Source organism: Apteryx mantelli, chromosome 16 (genome assembly GCF_036417845.1).
Source record: "Apteryx mantelli isolate bAptMan1 chromosome 16, bAptMan1.hap1, whole genome shotgun sequence".
NCBI classification, from domain to species: domain Eukaryota; kingdom Metazoa; phylum Chordata; class Aves; order Apterygiformes; family Apterygidae; genus Apteryx; species Apteryx mantelli.
This window is the reverse complement of record NC_089993.1, coordinates 12,997,665-13,014,714: the sequence shown is the minus strand read 5'-3', so window position 1 is coordinate 13,014,714 and position 17,050 is coordinate 12,997,665. Positions and strand designations below refer to the sequence as shown.

At 36.3% G+C, this 17,050-nt stretch overlaps 1 protein-coding gene across 1 annotated transcript in view; it reads right to left on the bottom strand.

The window, feature by feature from the left end:
- Positions 1-472: 472 nt before the first annotated feature.
- VWA3A (von Willebrand factor A domain containing 3A) overlaps positions 473-17,050 on the bottom strand; it is a 37,460-nt gene continuing 20,882 nt past the window's right edge. The window contains exons 22-34 of the mRNA XM_067306472.1: positions 16,201-16,359; positions 14,617-14,707; positions 13,413-13,523; positions 12,869-12,966; positions 12,551-12,703; positions 11,749-11,857; positions 10,247-10,391; positions 9,676-9,820; positions 8,411-8,562; positions 6,568-6,694; positions 5,869-5,966; positions 4,243-4,307; positions 473-3,004 (exon numbers count right to left, since the gene is read on the bottom strand). Coding sequence (XP_067162573.1) covers positions 4,256-4,307; positions 5,869-5,966; positions 6,568-6,694; positions 8,411-8,562; positions 9,676-9,820; positions 10,247-10,391; positions 11,749-11,857; positions 12,551-12,703; positions 12,869-12,966; positions 13,413-13,523; positions 14,617-14,707; positions 16,201-16,359 — 1,440 coding nt within the window. The 3' untranslated portion in view covers positions 473-3,004; positions 4,243-4,255. The remainder of the gene's footprint in view (positions 3,005-4,242; positions 4,308-5,868; positions 5,967-6,567; positions 6,695-8,410; positions 8,563-9,675; positions 9,821-10,246; positions 10,392-11,748; positions 11,858-12,550; positions 12,704-12,868; positions 12,967-13,412; positions 13,524-14,616; positions 14,708-16,200; positions 16,360-17,050) is intronic.

Sequence of the window (17,050 nt, the reverse complement as noted above, 5' to 3'; positions counted from 1 at the left end):
TGTTGATTTCCTCCTTAGAAGCAGCATGAACTTCCATGTCGTGGGAGGCTTCAGGTGTTGACTTACAAATACAGACATATATAGATGGAGGAATTTGTTACTGCCCCCAGCTATCCCCCCTTTCTTCTGAAGGCTGTTTTCCCCCAAAGCAGGTAAGGCTGAACCATACACAAAGGAATGCCTGAACTGCCAGTCCAACTGACTGAGCTAATATGAACATCTGTACCAGTTTACCACAGCAATTGGAAGCTGTAAATTATGGCAGTACATGAGCTGTTTCACACAGAGGTTACCCACCCCTGCTGCAAAACCAGCAATCTTCTGATAGGTGGTAGGCCACATCCTTGACGGCAGTAACTGGTTTAGCTGTTTGCTTTTAATCCATTGTATGCAAATCAAGATATTCAGTGAGTCACAGCAATGACATGACTTACAAACGAGCTGGCAGAAAAATATATGTCTTTGTCAATTACAAAACTCCTTTTATTATGTCTTAAATACAATGAATTGCATTCCAGGAAGTGCAAACCGGGAAGGCAAATGACATATATGAGATCAACATAGAAAAATCATTAACAGAGCACTCAATCAGGTGATCCACTAATGATCTATCTCCTTAAAATGTTTTTCTGACTAAATATTTCTCAGATTGATGGGAGCAGGTAGGACAAGATTTTCCAGGTAGTAATAGGCAGGAGATAGAAACCATACTGAAGAGGAAGGAGCTGCTCTGAGTAGAGAGCAGGACTGACCAACCAGCAAGGTAACAAGGCTTCAGAAGCATGGACAAGAGAGGCACCACAGCCTGAGAACACTTACAAAAGAAGTGAAATTGGAGGGATGAAATGCCTAAATACTGTAACACCTCGTTGTTTTAAAGTTTCTGTGGTTACACAAATCCTAGGGTAAACATTTGTTCCTAACTTTTCTGTTGTGTTTTTCTTGAATAGGAGAACTGCCAGCTTACACCACCAGCAACTAGCAGACTCCTGAATTCCTAACACCTACTTCAAGCCTACACTGTGAGCATGCTCAGGAGACCCAGAGCTACAAACTTGCTTTGCCCTGCCCACAGGAACAAATGACTAGTTTAAACCAAAACAAACAACTGTCCATGTAAATGAGTGTTAATGCAGGTTGCAGTGAATTTAGGATTACATAGATCCATTGACAGTCAGTCTATAGAGAAATTTTGTAAACTGAGTTGTCACTCAGAGAAGTTGTTTCGAATAAACTATGAAACTCAAATATTGTACAGAAAAAAAGGCCATAATGCAAGGAGTCTGCCAGATCATAGTCTAACACACCACACTGAAATGTTTTGCTGCTTATCCCCATTTGCAAAATCTAACATTTACATTACTATCTTCAGAAAGAGTCTCTGATATCATTTAATGTACTTGCACAAGTATATTTCCTCTTAAAGTCTTTTTAAAGGACCTTTATCAGAATCCATGCTACAATATTGTAGCATTTCTTAAAACCTCCGAGGAATAAATGAGTGTCTCTTCTTGGCAATACAGAAACCCTGTCTCTTCTACCTGGATCTATTGTTTAACATTTCTGCTAGTACAAATGCATTTGTTTTACAAATGATCATCATCTAGTATTTATATACCCCCAGGAACTAATCCTACTAATCTAATTAACATTTTCATATCAAAGCATCTCAGAAGTTATATAGATACTAACACATGCACTAATAAAATCACATCAAGTGATCTTTTCAGAGGATTTTTTTTAACTGCAGTATTGTACAGTGGGCTGCTACTAACATGGAATGCAGGAGTAAGCTGGTGCAGAGCATACAACACCACAGAGACTTTCACGATGGAAACAGTTTTTAATTCTTTGTGGAGAGAAAATGGAGGAAAAGAAAAGAGTATCTTCCAGATCAAAGTATATCCAATCATTTCCATCAGCTGGCACTCAGGAGTAAGAATGACTCCTGAGTAAACTCAGATAAAGTATCTGAATTTTGTAGTCTGAACCCCTTTTTCTTAAATATTACATATATTAAGCATTTGGAATGAAATCCTAACCCTCTTAAAGACCTACCCACTAAACATCTACAAAATACTAATGAGCTGTCATCACCGAGTTCCTCATTAAAAAATGCGTATTTCAAAAATCAACAGGAAAAATATAGGCCTCAGAGTATTGCAATTAATTTAAACTGGATTTTCTTATAAGATTCTGGCAAACATATTTTTAATCTTCATAGAATAGGAAACCCTTATGTAAGAATTTAGCAGAACTTCTGTGAAGACTAGCAGTGTCTGCTTATACAAACATAACCAGACTTTATCAGCAACAAGGATATTACTTGTTTACATGTCTGCAGATTTCTGAATCATCCACTTTAAATCCTTCACTACTGACAACATAAAAAGCAAAGACTGGAAATAACTATTAGCAAACTTCTTTTGGAAAAAACATTCATTCCAAGCTTTGTTTTCTCTACTAATGTTGTTTCTTGGATTTTTTTTTAATTCAAAACTGGCATAAAGAATTCTCTTTCTAGTATCATAGCCATCTGTCCCATCTGTTAGGGATAACAAGCACCAGCAATCAAATCTCAAACCAACCGCCAGAAAGACATCTTGGACATACTGCCAATGGACCAAAGCAATTCCTAGTTTGATGCAGTACAATAATTTTTCCTAGTCTCCAGAGAAACAAGAGTGTGTAGCTACTAACTGTATTAGAAATTCACTTCATTTTCTATAATTTGTATTACCTATATAGACAACTATCCTCTACTTATGTTTAAACTTTGGAGAGTTCAGGGCTTGACTTCTGAGATCTGCAAAGTCTGCAAGTGGAATAAGTCAGCAGTACTTGTCATCTGTAACCTCTCCTCTTGCCAGAAGCTCAGAGACAAAGAGTACCTCTTCTGCTCTTTCCACTTGAAGCTGGAAGCTTTAACACATATTGAAAGGAAGCAGGTTCGTGGTACCACTCCAAACCTCTTCAGCACCCTTTGTTGGTCTAAAATTTAATCCTACAAGTCAAGCACATGAATAGGTTTTTAAATACAAATCAAAACGTATGAACCACGTGGGCTCACCATCACACTTGATAAAAATGACACTGGAAAAAAAGTATAAATTGAGTAACTTGCAATTTTCCTGACTTATGTGCTTAACTGTGCTACAGTGCCATGTACTTTTTGAAGTACATTAAAAGGAATGTCTTCCTATACATTTTACAAGCAATACAGTTTACCTTGGAAGGACGAAGTCTGAAGTAGATGTGCAACACTAGCCTCTGTCTCTACATGTCTGTAACGACTTTCTTGCTATTACAGGATGGTTATACACCTGTTTCCTCTCCAAGTCTCTCTCTTCAGCAATCAGTCCCTATACACTGAATTCTGCACATATTTGACCAAGCACCAGGTTCAGTTCTCTGTGAAGCAGGTATTCTTTACTGAGTGGGTCTGACAGGACTTTTTGCTTCTCTTTGAATGACTGGGCAATGTTTGTAAACCAAAATACAAACTACAGCTATAGAAACAAGGATTTTAAAACAGTCTCACTATACATCTGCCTTAACTAATTCCTTGATGAGCATCTTGGCAGGCCTAAGTTCTCTAGTGGCCTCTGCAGTTGTCTGCATGTCCATTTTTCCCCTTAAAGAGGCTCTGTGACAACTGCTTCTGTCACCTCTTGTCTTTCTCATTTCCCCTAAGAAAGCATTACTGTGTTTTCACAGAGCAATTTATCTTTTCCTGTAATTTTTGCTTTGCTAACTTAAAAGCAGCAGGTTGGCTCTCTGAGCTGTTTTGTTTGTCCAGTTGCCTCTCCCACTGTCTTGTAACAACAGTTCTGCATTTGCAGACCATGTCTTTACTGTTAATGGGGTCTTTTTCCAATCAGTTCTGTTCATTTAACTGAGTAAATCATGCACCCCATGTAGCAATTGTTATTACAGCCATTACATCTGGTCCTAACCTGTGCTTAGCAGGCTGCTCTTGAAAAAGAACAAAACCGTTCATAAATACAAACATGTGTCTGCCTAGCCCAAACAGAATGATTCTCTTTGAACGTTCTTTGTGTGTATTAGGCTCTACATGGAACTAGCTAGGCTAAACACTACAATCATTACAATGTTTTCAACTTTGGAGAAAGCCACTGCTGGAAATTAATACTTATTTACACAAAGCTTATGCAACATTACCCTTATATTGACATAGATCATACTTTATATATAGTTTATCTATTAATGGTGACTGTTTACCTGAGCACTTCTTTTAAAAGACAGAATTGTCCTTTTGGTTTACATTCCATGTTTCTATCAATAACCTATTAAAAACAAAAAACAAAGAATTACAGCAGCTTTTCATAGAGACATGTAGTAGCTATGTATCTCTGTCTGCTTAGCCATGCCTTTGTGTAACAGAAAACCTTATAATTGTGGAGATATAATGAATTATAAAGCTCTTCCCAACCACTTTTGGCCAGCTATTACCATTGAAGTGGCACTTTCTGGCTCTGGACTGGCAGTTAGGAAGTATAACACTGAAGGAACATAAGGATCAATACAATTTAACTGTCCTTCCCTCCAGTTCTAGGCTGCTATCAGAGCTAGCTCCGAGTGAGTGATACCAGAAGCGGCAGGGAATGATGTGCCACCTGAGCCAATTCAGTCTACTGAGACACAGATGAAGCACAATGCTATCATGGCTATGCTGCTCCCAGGAACTGACCTAGCTCATTTGGAGACAGATGGGATACCTCTGCCTGGCACTACATTGTACCATTATCTGTCATATAACTGTTAATAGAAAAGGGAGAAAAAGTTCATGTCAAGGGAGGATGCCTAAGAGGAGATGAAGAACAGGAAAGAAAGGGATACAAACCTGAGGAGCCTTTGGCAGAGCATGATAATTCTACCTGGAGATAAGATAACCAAAGACTGCAGTAAAGAAGGAAAGAGGGGAAGATGCATAACAAATTCTGGTGGGCGGATGACTTCAGGGGAAAGGAAGAAGATTAAGGGTCAAAAGAGAATCTAGGGAAGCAAAAAATGACTGAGACAGAGATGAAATTTTCTGAAAGGAGAATGATTTTGTCAGATGCTTTGGTAAATCAGGAAACATAAGAAGAGCGAATAGGAAGGCTTAGGATCTGCCCAGAAAAAGGTTAGTAGAAACTTTCTTAATTTCAGTTGTGTTGGAAGAAAAAAAACATTTTACAGGTTGTTAGAGGCAAAGAGAAAGGGAGATGGATGGTAACTGGAAAAGTAGATGGGTTGAGACAGGATTGTTTGAGAACAGAAGAAAGGTCTGACATAATTCCAGCAGAGAATGGACGATGATTCAGTTAGAGAAGTCAGGCTGAGGTAGGATAGAAGGAGCCCATGCAGATTTTAGAAAATAAAAATAATCTGTATTCCATAATAAGAGGTCAGACTAAAGGAAGAGGTGCTAAAAAGGACATTGCCTGACATTAATGACAGTTTTCAATAATACATAGGAAAAGAAATATAATGATTTGCAGATGACATAACTCGGCAGGGAGAGAAACAACTTCATGTAATTTCTCTTTGAAATAAGAGTGAGAAATCGAGGGACCACTAGTGACAGAAAAAATAGCCCTGAAGTTTAATACACTGTTAGAATATGCTCAGATCCTCTACTGTGATGGTAGCTAATTGTACAAGACCTTAGAAGTAAATCCCTCTAAAGTAGCCAGCTTGTTTGCATGTCAGTTTCCAAGCTGCAAGAAAACACTAAAATTGACAGTACAAGGAAGAAACAGGGATTCTGTTATAAAAGGCAGACATTAAGTCAGATATTCTTGTCCTCTCTTCATGAAAAAAAACAAAAAAACAAATATTGAAAGATTCTTTATAAATACTCACTTCAAAGACTTTGCCTGCTTTAAAAAACTTCTGGCTTTTGCTGCTTCTTGAGTAAGTTTCTTTAAATCATCTCCTTCAAAGTAAGGGAAAACTGGATCCTGAAAACAGAATTAAAATATTATCCTTTACTCTGCACTTGTTTATTTTTTGCAATTTCTAATAATTTAATTAACTGAGCCAAAGCTCTAAATCTCACTGCTCCTACATACTGGCAGGAAAAGTCTTGTATTTACAGAGGGAGAGCAAAGCAACTCTACATTGAACATGGTTCTGTTCGCCAATATATTTCTCTACTGTGGTAATCATGGAAGTCTCTTGCAGGAGCTATATTTTGCTAAACACTGTATAACACTGATTTTACAATGACAAAAACTAAATACAAGATGGTGAGGATAAGGCGGCACAATAAAAGCTAAACTTGGCTTAAAATCAAAGTGTCAAGATACAGGATTTTTTTCCAGTTCTCTTTCAAAAATTATATTGAGTTCTATACTTCTTCCAAGGGTTCTGTCACCTTGCCAAGGCAGCTGGCAGAGAGGCAAGGCCAGATGTTAATATTTGTCTGTTTGGTTTCAGTGTAAAGTATCTGAGGAGTCTTGCATTTATTTTCTAATGATTTTTCTTTTTTAAATGCAGTTTGATTACTGATGAACTGTGTTGAAATTAAACAAAACAAAACCAAAGAACCACTTATCATACATCATCATCATCAAGCCCTTCTGTCAACATTTTGTGTGCTGCTAATTGTCCATCCACATCTCCAGAACAGCAATGGTAGCGCCCTCCTGTTTGGGAAGCAAGCTTCTTCAGAAATTCATTAGCTCTTCTGTTGACAATAAGGTAGTAGGTTACTTACAAAAACTGTTAGAATAACAGCAACAACAATAGAAGAATTTCATAAAAACTTCTCAAAAAATCTTATGTCCAAACAAGTAGTTTGGAGGACTTGATTATAAACTTCTATGCCATTTCTAATCTTCAACTTCTAATAAAAAATATACACTGCTTAGTTGTCACGACCTCCAAAACCAGGTTATTTTTGGACAAGAGGTTCAGCACAGCAACGGAACTAAAAAAAAGAAACTAAAACAAAAGAACTCAGAAGCCCAGCTGGCATGGAAAGGGTAGTAATATTTTACATGGAAAAAAAGCCAAAAGCTGGGAGACTCCATCAGCGGAAGGAGCATTTGGTGTGTACCCTATTCTTTATACTCTTTTGTAGCCCCTATTACTTATCCCAAAGGTTCATCTTTGGGGCAACTAATGTAGTTGTTATTATATTCTCATTACAAGTATGAGAAATCTAAATCTAAATCACACACCCTTACTACAATTTTTTTCTGTGGCATTTTAGAGTCTTCTCTCCCAGGGATTAGCACCCTTAACAGTTCTAATAGTCATACCTCCGTTAATTTCTATTAAGCTGCAAGGATTAATTAAATACTAGAACTGGACACTAAAATCTCCATAACTACTAATTTCTTCCAAAACGAAGCAGCAGTTTTTGTTTCGGAGTAACTCGTAGTCAGAAGTGACACCTGTCTCCTTTATGAGCAGATTTGCTTAACAGAGAATGATTGATTACTGACCAGTTAACCAAATGATATGCAAATCAACTCAAAACACTAATGACACAGTTCTTCATAAACACTTAAAGTTGACTTTTTCATCTTAGCACCAATAATTCAAAGTTTTTACCTGGCAACATCCATCCCAGCATTCAGAGGAATGCAACCTGGCACCCAACAGAAACAATACTGCTTGTCAATTTGTGCTATGAGAGGGTCAAGAGTTTTTCATGGCAGCTTGATAACCCAGTGGCATTATCCAGAAGTTGCTAACCTCATGCCTGCCACTGAGGACAAGAGGGCTGGCAGGCAATGCTGCATTTAATTCAAGAAAACAAAGGCTGGATTTTTGAAGACCTGGGACAACTGCATTTTGGGGTGGCAGAGTAGATATGCACCTATTCTGGAAAGCCTGCTGCCTGTGTGGCTATCTGCTCCCTGGGCCATAAAGCCACCATGCAGGAGAATCTAGAGGTGCGCATACTTTCTGATATTGCTCCAGGGTTTCCAGTTCTGAACCGTGCAAAGATCCCTGCAAAGGAACATACAGGGAAATATCTTTAACCCACACCCTCCCATGGCCTGCATCAGCACTTTCCTAGTGCTTCTGATTCCAATCCAGGGTAAGTATATTACTTTTCTCCAGATCTCTAGGGTGGTGGTGGGATGTGTGTATGAAAGGCTTGTGGCAGAACCACAGGACTGACCTCAGTGCTGCAGACTAGTGATGCATATCACTTCTCCGTGTATTTGAAGGCAATTCTCTCAAGGATATGAACTGTGGGAGATGTACTCTATGTGGCAAACACCTGGGTCAGAACAGCCCACACAGTTCCCACCTGTATAAAGGCCTAGCTCAATCCTGGTGTCCACGAGCTGAGCACATGGCATGACAACGCAGCCCTCTTTGACAGCAAGTAAACTAGTAATTTTAAAGATTTTTTTTGTTGTTGTTGTTGAAAAATATCATGTACCTGTCTGTACAGCTAAAAGAAATGGTGTGGATTTTAATATCTTGTTTCTTTCTCAATCTTCCAATTTCTTTTAAAATGAGACTGCAACTGGTATCTGGTTTTCCATCAGTCAATACATATAGTGCCTCTATATCTTGAAAACTGAAAGCCTTCTGAAAAGCAGAAAAATAATCTTAAATAATTAGGACATTTTATATAAAAAGTTATATTTAAGAATGAAAACGCTATTCCAATAATATAAGATAGCTGTGTATTTACCACAACATAAATCAAGTTAGTATTGTCTTTTCCTTTTCACTAGGTATGAAAGAGATCATAGTTACTGCTTAGCAAAGATATAACTTCCTAAAAATAAATGAATAGATTGTTTGTAGCATAATGCAATAAATCTGTGAGAAAGGCATCATCAAAAACTGACTCACTGAAATAAGCTAAAAGTGAGCAGGTCCACTGATCTGGTTTTAGACAACTGCTGACAGGAGATTTTTTGACCACGCTTTGTATACTGGGAGTTATAGATGCTTAATGTCTGAAAATCAGGCCCATTAGGGTTTGGCCTTTTTATATTATGAAAGCTTGCTATGGTAATTGGCTCAGTGAACATTTCTCTAATATAGACATGTCTTAAAATTCTACTGCACTTGATTCACCATAAATTCCAGAAACTTCATATGGAGATTCTGTAAGGGTATCTCCAACAAGAATCAGTCATTTAAGGCAACATTTCTCTTTTGATTTAAATTTTAAATCTCATGAAATTGCAAGCCATTTCAGTCCCTGTTTTGAATTATTATTGCTGTGAATTTCTACATTGAGAATTTTTATAGGAGAAAAATTTCTTCATCTGTTACTGAAGCTCAAGAATAGTACCCAATGTGTATGCCGTTCCAACGACCATTGCTTCTCTACAAGTCCCCATTTGGCCCTGAGCAAATATATCACAATCAATAGTTTTACATAAACATCATTTTGAAGAACTGGCTATTTTTCTTCTCCAGTACTCTCTGAACGCATAGAGGTTAATGCAACTACTGACATTTCACGTTTTTCCTAAATTCAATACAAGCAATGAATTCTAGTATCTATGAGCTTTGGGGACAGGAACAGTGGCTTGATTCCAGAACTGTTCAATGTTTTGCATGTAAAAAGTGTTGTGCACTTTGACCAAATAATTTTCCCTAAAATATTATCTGTCAGATAGCAGTGTTTTATCACCACTATACACCATTTCTTCTTCACCACAATATAATATGCAGTTTACTAACCTGTAAAGCCATAAGGATGCATGTATTACCATAAGCTTGGAATCTGGACACCCACTGTACAGCGTCATGACATGTTTCATCAGTTGCCTCCACAAGATACTCCCTCCAACTCTCTGTGTTTTCTGCAAAGCTCAGCAGGTTAAACCTGGGGAAAAAGATGGCTCACAACATTTAACCCTAATCAATATTATCAATCATCTTGGATAAACCAGTTTTGAAATAGAAAAGAAAAAAAGAACCCAACAACTTAGTATTGGAATGAAGTCTTCAGCTTTGGAAGTGTCAGAAAGCATATCTTGTTCTGAGTCACCAGAAGATGCCATGAGAGCGATGAGCCCAAAAGGATAAACAGCATCACCAATGGCAAATGAGGCCCAAAAATTACAGAGTGGAGAATCAGAAGTTGGTTACAAAGAACAACAAAAAAGCAGTTCATGTCATATGCATCTTATACACTACCATACAGTAACTACTTGTACTGAGTTTCAGTAGTGTTATTAGTAATTACTATGCAGCATTACATAAAAATAAGTAGCACATATTTCAATCTTTATCAGTAGTTTATACATGCCTGACTTCATTTTTTCTCAGTTGTTCCCAGATGAGGGAGGTAAGTTCTTTTGTGACACGTGGCAAATAAGGCTCCATGGAACCAGATGTATCAATCAAAACACAGACATTTGCTTCCAAAATGGTACCAAACAATCTTCGGCTTCCTGAACCACAATATTAAGACTAATTAAGTGTCATTTCATAGGCTTATTTTACTGAATATACCATTTTTTTCAGCATACTGTAGAATCTTCAGTTTTTAGGAGTTATTCTGGGCACATTTCTGTATAACAAATTTTAATGGGCAAGGGAAACTAGGTAGTTCAGGGCTGACAATAGAAAAGTCTTCTGCCATTTCAAATCCAGCACTATCAAGCATTAATTATCAGCCAGTTGTGGCAACTTCCATTAAACTATTTGTTGATGTTACTTTGCAATTCAGCAAAGAATTAATCTATTTCATAACAAACATCTTTATGAGCAACAGAGAGATCAAAATACTTTTACCAACAGGGATACTGAACTTCTGAATAGTGCCCATTCTTAGTAAAAGATGCAGAAAAGCGCATTTTTCCTACAACTATTATTGTATATGTTCTGTTGACAGATAAATTCTGACAGTAGGAACATCTGCCTAGTTGTATTCATCAACATAACATAAAAAGAGTAAAAATATACATCACAGCACTAATTATTTCACAGCAAGCTACAAGTATATCAGCTACAGAGATGCTGAATTCTCCTGTATCAGAGTAATGTAAACTTAGAAACCCTATTTTACCTTCATCCAAATATTTTTAAAAATCAGTTCAATGAAATGCAAAGTGGATGATATGAATACAATAGTACTTGTATGATTTTGATGTTAAACTTACTTTTACATTTACATTTGTTGTAAAATTACAGTATAACGGACATTTTTATAACAACACTTGTGTACTGCTCTGAGGTATTTGCTAAAATTGCCCTATTTTTCAAGTTGCTGGACAGTAAATGGCAAAGACATCTAGAGCTGAGGAACCACGAGACATTGTTTCAGAATGGAGGCATTGACATATTAAACAAGTATTAAAAGGTGAAATAACATTGTCATTTAAACTATCGCATTAAGGCTCAAGGTTAACAATTTATTGGTATTAACAGAGGCAGCTGGCATCACTCAAATCTGTTGTCTGCATATCAAGCTTACGCTTCATTAATATTTTGTTCACAACCAAACACTCATAAACCAAGACTATATATATATATATATATATATATATATATATATATATATATATATATTTTTTAAGAAAAATGAAAATGTAGTTTCCAGGGCATAGTTTGCAACACAAAACAAACAAGAAAGAATTTTGAAACAATTCTGCAGCTACAAATCACAGAAGAATAGGGACAATAGCTCCTTGTTTGAACCTCATATTCGACTACCTGTCCAGATTAATCCTAGTGGAAATAGCAGATAGGAAGATTTTTTTTTTTGGTATGTTTAAATTATGCTTTACAGAAAAACTGATGCAATACCTGACAGAAGCCACTGTATTCTTTGTATATAGCGCTGCAACACCTTCTCTATTTGTTCAGCGTAGCTTTCCAATTCTTTAGGCTGAAACTGCAGATGTTTCACAACCCCCTGTAAAAATTCAATTTGTACAAGAGCATCTTATTTCAGCAGATGTGAGCTCAGCTGGTCTATATGCATTATCTGCATTAGAAACCAGGGAGATTAGTTTTTTTGTCTTTAAATATATGAAACAGCACAAGAAAACTTTTGTGACTCTATTGCTACTAAATAATTGGTTTACTCAAATTAGGAAAGCCTATTCTCATTTCAGCCAGTTGTTCAGGGCAACAAAATTATATAATTTGACTGGACAGGGGCATCCGTTGCATTATTTGTGATAGTTTTATACATGCAAGAGATCAGTAATATCCTGGACTTAACTTGCTATGCTTCTCTCCACTTGTTCCACAAACCACAATAATCAAGATCCAACAGTTTCCCAGTTTCCACTCACACATGATTTCTAAAAACTTTACTAAAAAAAGTCCCTATTTTAAAATAAATTTTTCAGACTGTATGAGCAGAGGAGATCCCATACAGTCTAAAGATCCCATGCAGTTTGCACTTCAAATACACTAAATGTTTCTCAGACTGAATACAAGACCCTTGCTAGCTTTCTACTGGTAGGGTGATTTAGAACAGCAGGAAATGGTAGGATGAACATCACACTAGCAAACCACAATCAGTGATCAATGTGCATTGTCTTAAACAAACACAAAGGTATTTCATTGAGGCACATATATGATATCTGCAAAAGCTTACATTGATTTCTACACTAGGGAAGATAGTACAATATTTTGCTGATACTTTCTTGTGCAGAGACTCCACAATTTTCTTTTGGTGAATACAGTGTGGACCAAACATCAGTCTGGGCAATTCCAGTTTAAGCTTCTTAATACTGTACTTGGCCAGCCACTTGTAAGACAAACAAATGGAGCAATTGGTTGAATTAGTAAATATTAAGACTGATTATTATGTAATAATACATTGTACAGAAGAATCAAAATAAGTTATCATATTCATATTAATTCATATTAAGATTTTTCTAAAATGGCAGTTTATTAGTAAGGAACTAAATACCTGTTTGCTTGAGCAGATTTCTTCTTTTTTTGGTAATGTAATAGAAGGAACAGACTTCCTTACGCTCATTGTCTCTGGATACTTTCGGTATACTGCACCTAGTAAGAACACGAATAAAGTAATATTGGGAGCCTTGGGTTAAAATCATAGCCCTTTTGAAGTCACACATGACAGTCTTCCTGTTGGTAAAAAAAAAAAAAAAGACCATCATTTCACACAGAGTTTTGCATTTGAAAAAATGTATCAAAGTTGCCTTAAAACAATGTACATAAAAAGTCACTTATTTTTAAAACTCATTTTATGCAGAAGATTCCAAACCATACCGCCTCCAATCTTCTACACCACAATGACAGTAATTTTTCTTATAGCACCTTTGACAGAAGATCTCAAAGCACTTCACGCACACACAGAGGTGCACTATTTGATATGTTAAACTCACTTCTATTCACAATTTAAAGCCCACTGTTTATCGGTGCACTAATATCCAAATATTTTTATAATAAAAGGCTGGTATGTCTACCCACCATATCTTGATAACACTTACCCACATTTCTTCCTTTATCAGTATAAAATACTGACATAGAGAACTCTGGCTGTTTCCTTGATTTATGTTTTCTTTTACTCCCAATCCGAGACCATTCTTTTACTGTTTGTGCTACAATAAAAAAAGTTGTCGTTTCAGCTAGGGATAAAACTCTGACAAGCAACTCTCTTCTTCAGTTCATAGTTTCCTGTTGCCACAGATATAAATATTATTTTTCTTAGATCCTGGTTAAGAAAAATCCATATTATAGATCTGCTCATGCTACTTTCATACAAATGGCAACCAAAACCTCTAGGAATTTATAAGTTACCATCAGGAAGAATGTCACAGGGCATAATTTGAAAAGATTAGGGGTTAGAATAAGCATAGAATTTACTGAAAGAGCCTATGAACATTTCACGCAGCACCTCACATGCAAAAATGAATCCAGATTTTTAAACATTGCTTCACATGAACAATCTGGTTTCAATAATAGTAGATATCAATGCTCAAATTTAATGCAAAAATTCAAAAAAATTTGCAGATGTTAACAAAGTTGCAGAGAAAGACAACACAGAAAAAGTATGAAAATGGGAGAGAAAAGAATTGGACTTTAAGGGGCCAACAATGACTAGAACCAATTTAAAAGCTGTACTGTATAGCAGGAGCAGTAGCCAAAGTCAGCACTTCAGACAACCTGACAACTGTGTTAAAATTTTCCTGTCATTACTGCATCACACAAAAATGAAGTGGAACGGTGTATTAATAAAAATGGGTTATAACAATATTAAGATAGATATTCTCTATAAAACTAATAATAAAGTCTCTGAATTGTTGAGCCTTTGAGAAAAAGCACAATAGGAATTGAAATCAAAAGAAGTGAGGTTCTAAATACTATTTCAGGCACAGGACAAAGGGGGGCTGCAGTTCCCACCACATACACTTGACATTTCCTTATATAGGATGTATATTCAGTCAAATGACTTGGAGGTAGTTACACAACTGTGCAGCCTTCCTTCCTCCTCCAACCTAAAAGAAAGCTTGATACATCACAGCTAAAACCGTTACAGATGTAATTTTAAAACTGCAATGTTTCCTATCAGTTTGGTTAAAGATGTAAAATTGCAAACATTTCTAAAACTTTAAATTAAATCTCTCTCTTCTAATTTAATACTTTCTTAACAAAAACAAACAGAAGACCAAAAATCCCGTAATCCATACGGACCTGGTGGAATTTCTGCTTTGGCACTAGTAGGACGCCATTTCAATGCTCTTACGTCAGCATTTCTCTCTTCACCATGGTTGTCTTTAATAAACTATAAGCACAGGAAATAGACAAATTAAAAAAATACTTCAACTAGATCGTAACTGCATAGCTTATTCAAAACAGGAACTATCCTTCATTATTCTCTAATTCCTGATTTACTCTGGTGCTTCTGACAAATCAGCAGATTGCAATAGAGACTTGTTAACTTGTGATTTCTTGCCAAGTTAAGTAATTAATTGGTCTTTTCAGTTATCTTGCCAATTTCAACTGTTGCCAAAAAACCGAACACTAACATCTTTAGAGGCAGACAACTTTAGATCACTTTTACCACTGGAAGCAGCAGTCTATTATAGTAATGGCACTATTTTACAGAATATGTTACGTAGTATTTTTTTCCAGAGTTGTATCGAATATTGGAAACCCAGTGTTGAAAAGAGTAATTTTGCCTTTAGGCATGGCTGACCCCTCTAAGGGCTGAGTACTCTCTACTAAACAACCTAAAAACTTTCTTACTGCTGTTGTAAGATCAGACTTTTGCTGGGGCACAGAACATTCAAATAATGGACATCTAATTTTCTAATTTATTACACAGCTCTACTGTAAATATCAGATGAAAGAAATACCAGACATCTATAGACTAACCTGTATCAGTTTTCTACAAGTTTAATTCATATAAAACTATTCAATGTATTCATATCTCTGAGTGATTACTCTTTCCCTGCATTTGTGAAATGGTATTGAATATACACCGTTTTTGATAAAATAATACAGAAGACCTGTTGAGCTTACCTCCAAACATCTTTCCAACATGAACACAAATATACTGGAAAGCGCTATTCGTATTTCAAAGATGAGACCTCAGAATTTCATGTCAAAAGTTAAGTATATCCTCTGAAATATGAAGTTCTGTATCTAGTCATGTATATACCAAAGTAAGCACTGGCATTAGCCATATGTGTATTACAGATTCACACACCCACTCAATGGGTATTGATGCGTATGCAGTCAAAATTAACAAGGAAAACATTCACAAAACCCTAAAGGTCTCATAGAAGTAGTGTGACACCATGGAATTAAGCACAGGAGACAAATCCTGAATTCTAATCCTAGGTCTATGCTACTCAGCTTCAGCTGCCCTATGTGTAAATGAACAGGATACCATACAATTCAATATTCACTAGAAGGTCTTGCAAAATAGAGGTAACTTGGTAAAGTAAATTTCTGCTCTGCCTTTGTCTTCGTTAAACACCAAATTTTTAAGGTCAGAGGAGGGATTATTTAAACAATTTTTGACACTACAATGTATTTTCATCATATTTAATCACTTAGCAGGAGTAAAAAAGATGTTCTTTTTCTATTTATGTAACATTTTGAATGCAAGTTAAAATGTAAACTCAGAATACTATCGCAGTAATGTTCTATTTCCTTCAAACTTTCAGCCTGAGCACTTGTCTTGAAAAGAGATACTCATCTGATACTCAGGTAAGATTACTGACAAAAATGGACAGCATCTTAAAAATGGGACATTGAAGAATTTCAAACCATTCTAGCCAGACTCAGAGCTGTGGGTTTTGGAGATGGCAATTTCTGTGGCCTTCTTTTCTCTTTCTTCACAAGCATCTTTGAGTCTCTTTCTGGTATAAATGGATTAACAGACTGATTTCCTGAACGCTGCTTTAAGGATTTCACTAGGAGTGCACACTGAAATTAAAATTCAGATTGTTTAATAATTCATACACAGGCAATTTAAGCAAATAACATTTCAAAGACAGACATTTATTATTTTAATAATACATGCAATTAATACCAAATTAATCAATCTGGTAACACTTAACACCTCTAAAGGAAAAAGAGCCTCTTCATGCTATGCTTGTTCAAACACATAGGAGGGAAATCCTCCCTTCTTTGAGTAAGTGTTCTAAAAGGCAAGAAAACAGTACAAGCAACCAAAATTGTAACAGATGAGAGGAAGATGAACCAAATATATGCAAGTATTAAACTATAATATAAAATAGCATAAAATCCCATAGAATATTCCCTCCCCCCTGCCCCCGACTTTTCTTAACAAAAACTCTGTGGCTCAGGCTAGCATGCAACAACTGGCCCAGACCTCTGGACAGAAATCTCACTGCATACATTTTCTAATTACCTTTTTGTAAGAAGCAACTATCATATTGCAAGGCTGGCTATACTACCTCAGCTACTTTGCTAGCTATCTCTGGAAAAAGTCAAGTGCATACAATAGGGAGAGATACTGTTTTGTCCAGTTCTACAACTTAGTAGGCTTGAGAAAACAGTTGTTTTAGAAATGAACAAATATATTATGCCAATAACAACACCCCCTCCCTCCATTGTGATTTCTATAGGAATAAATGAACAGTTAATTGTACTC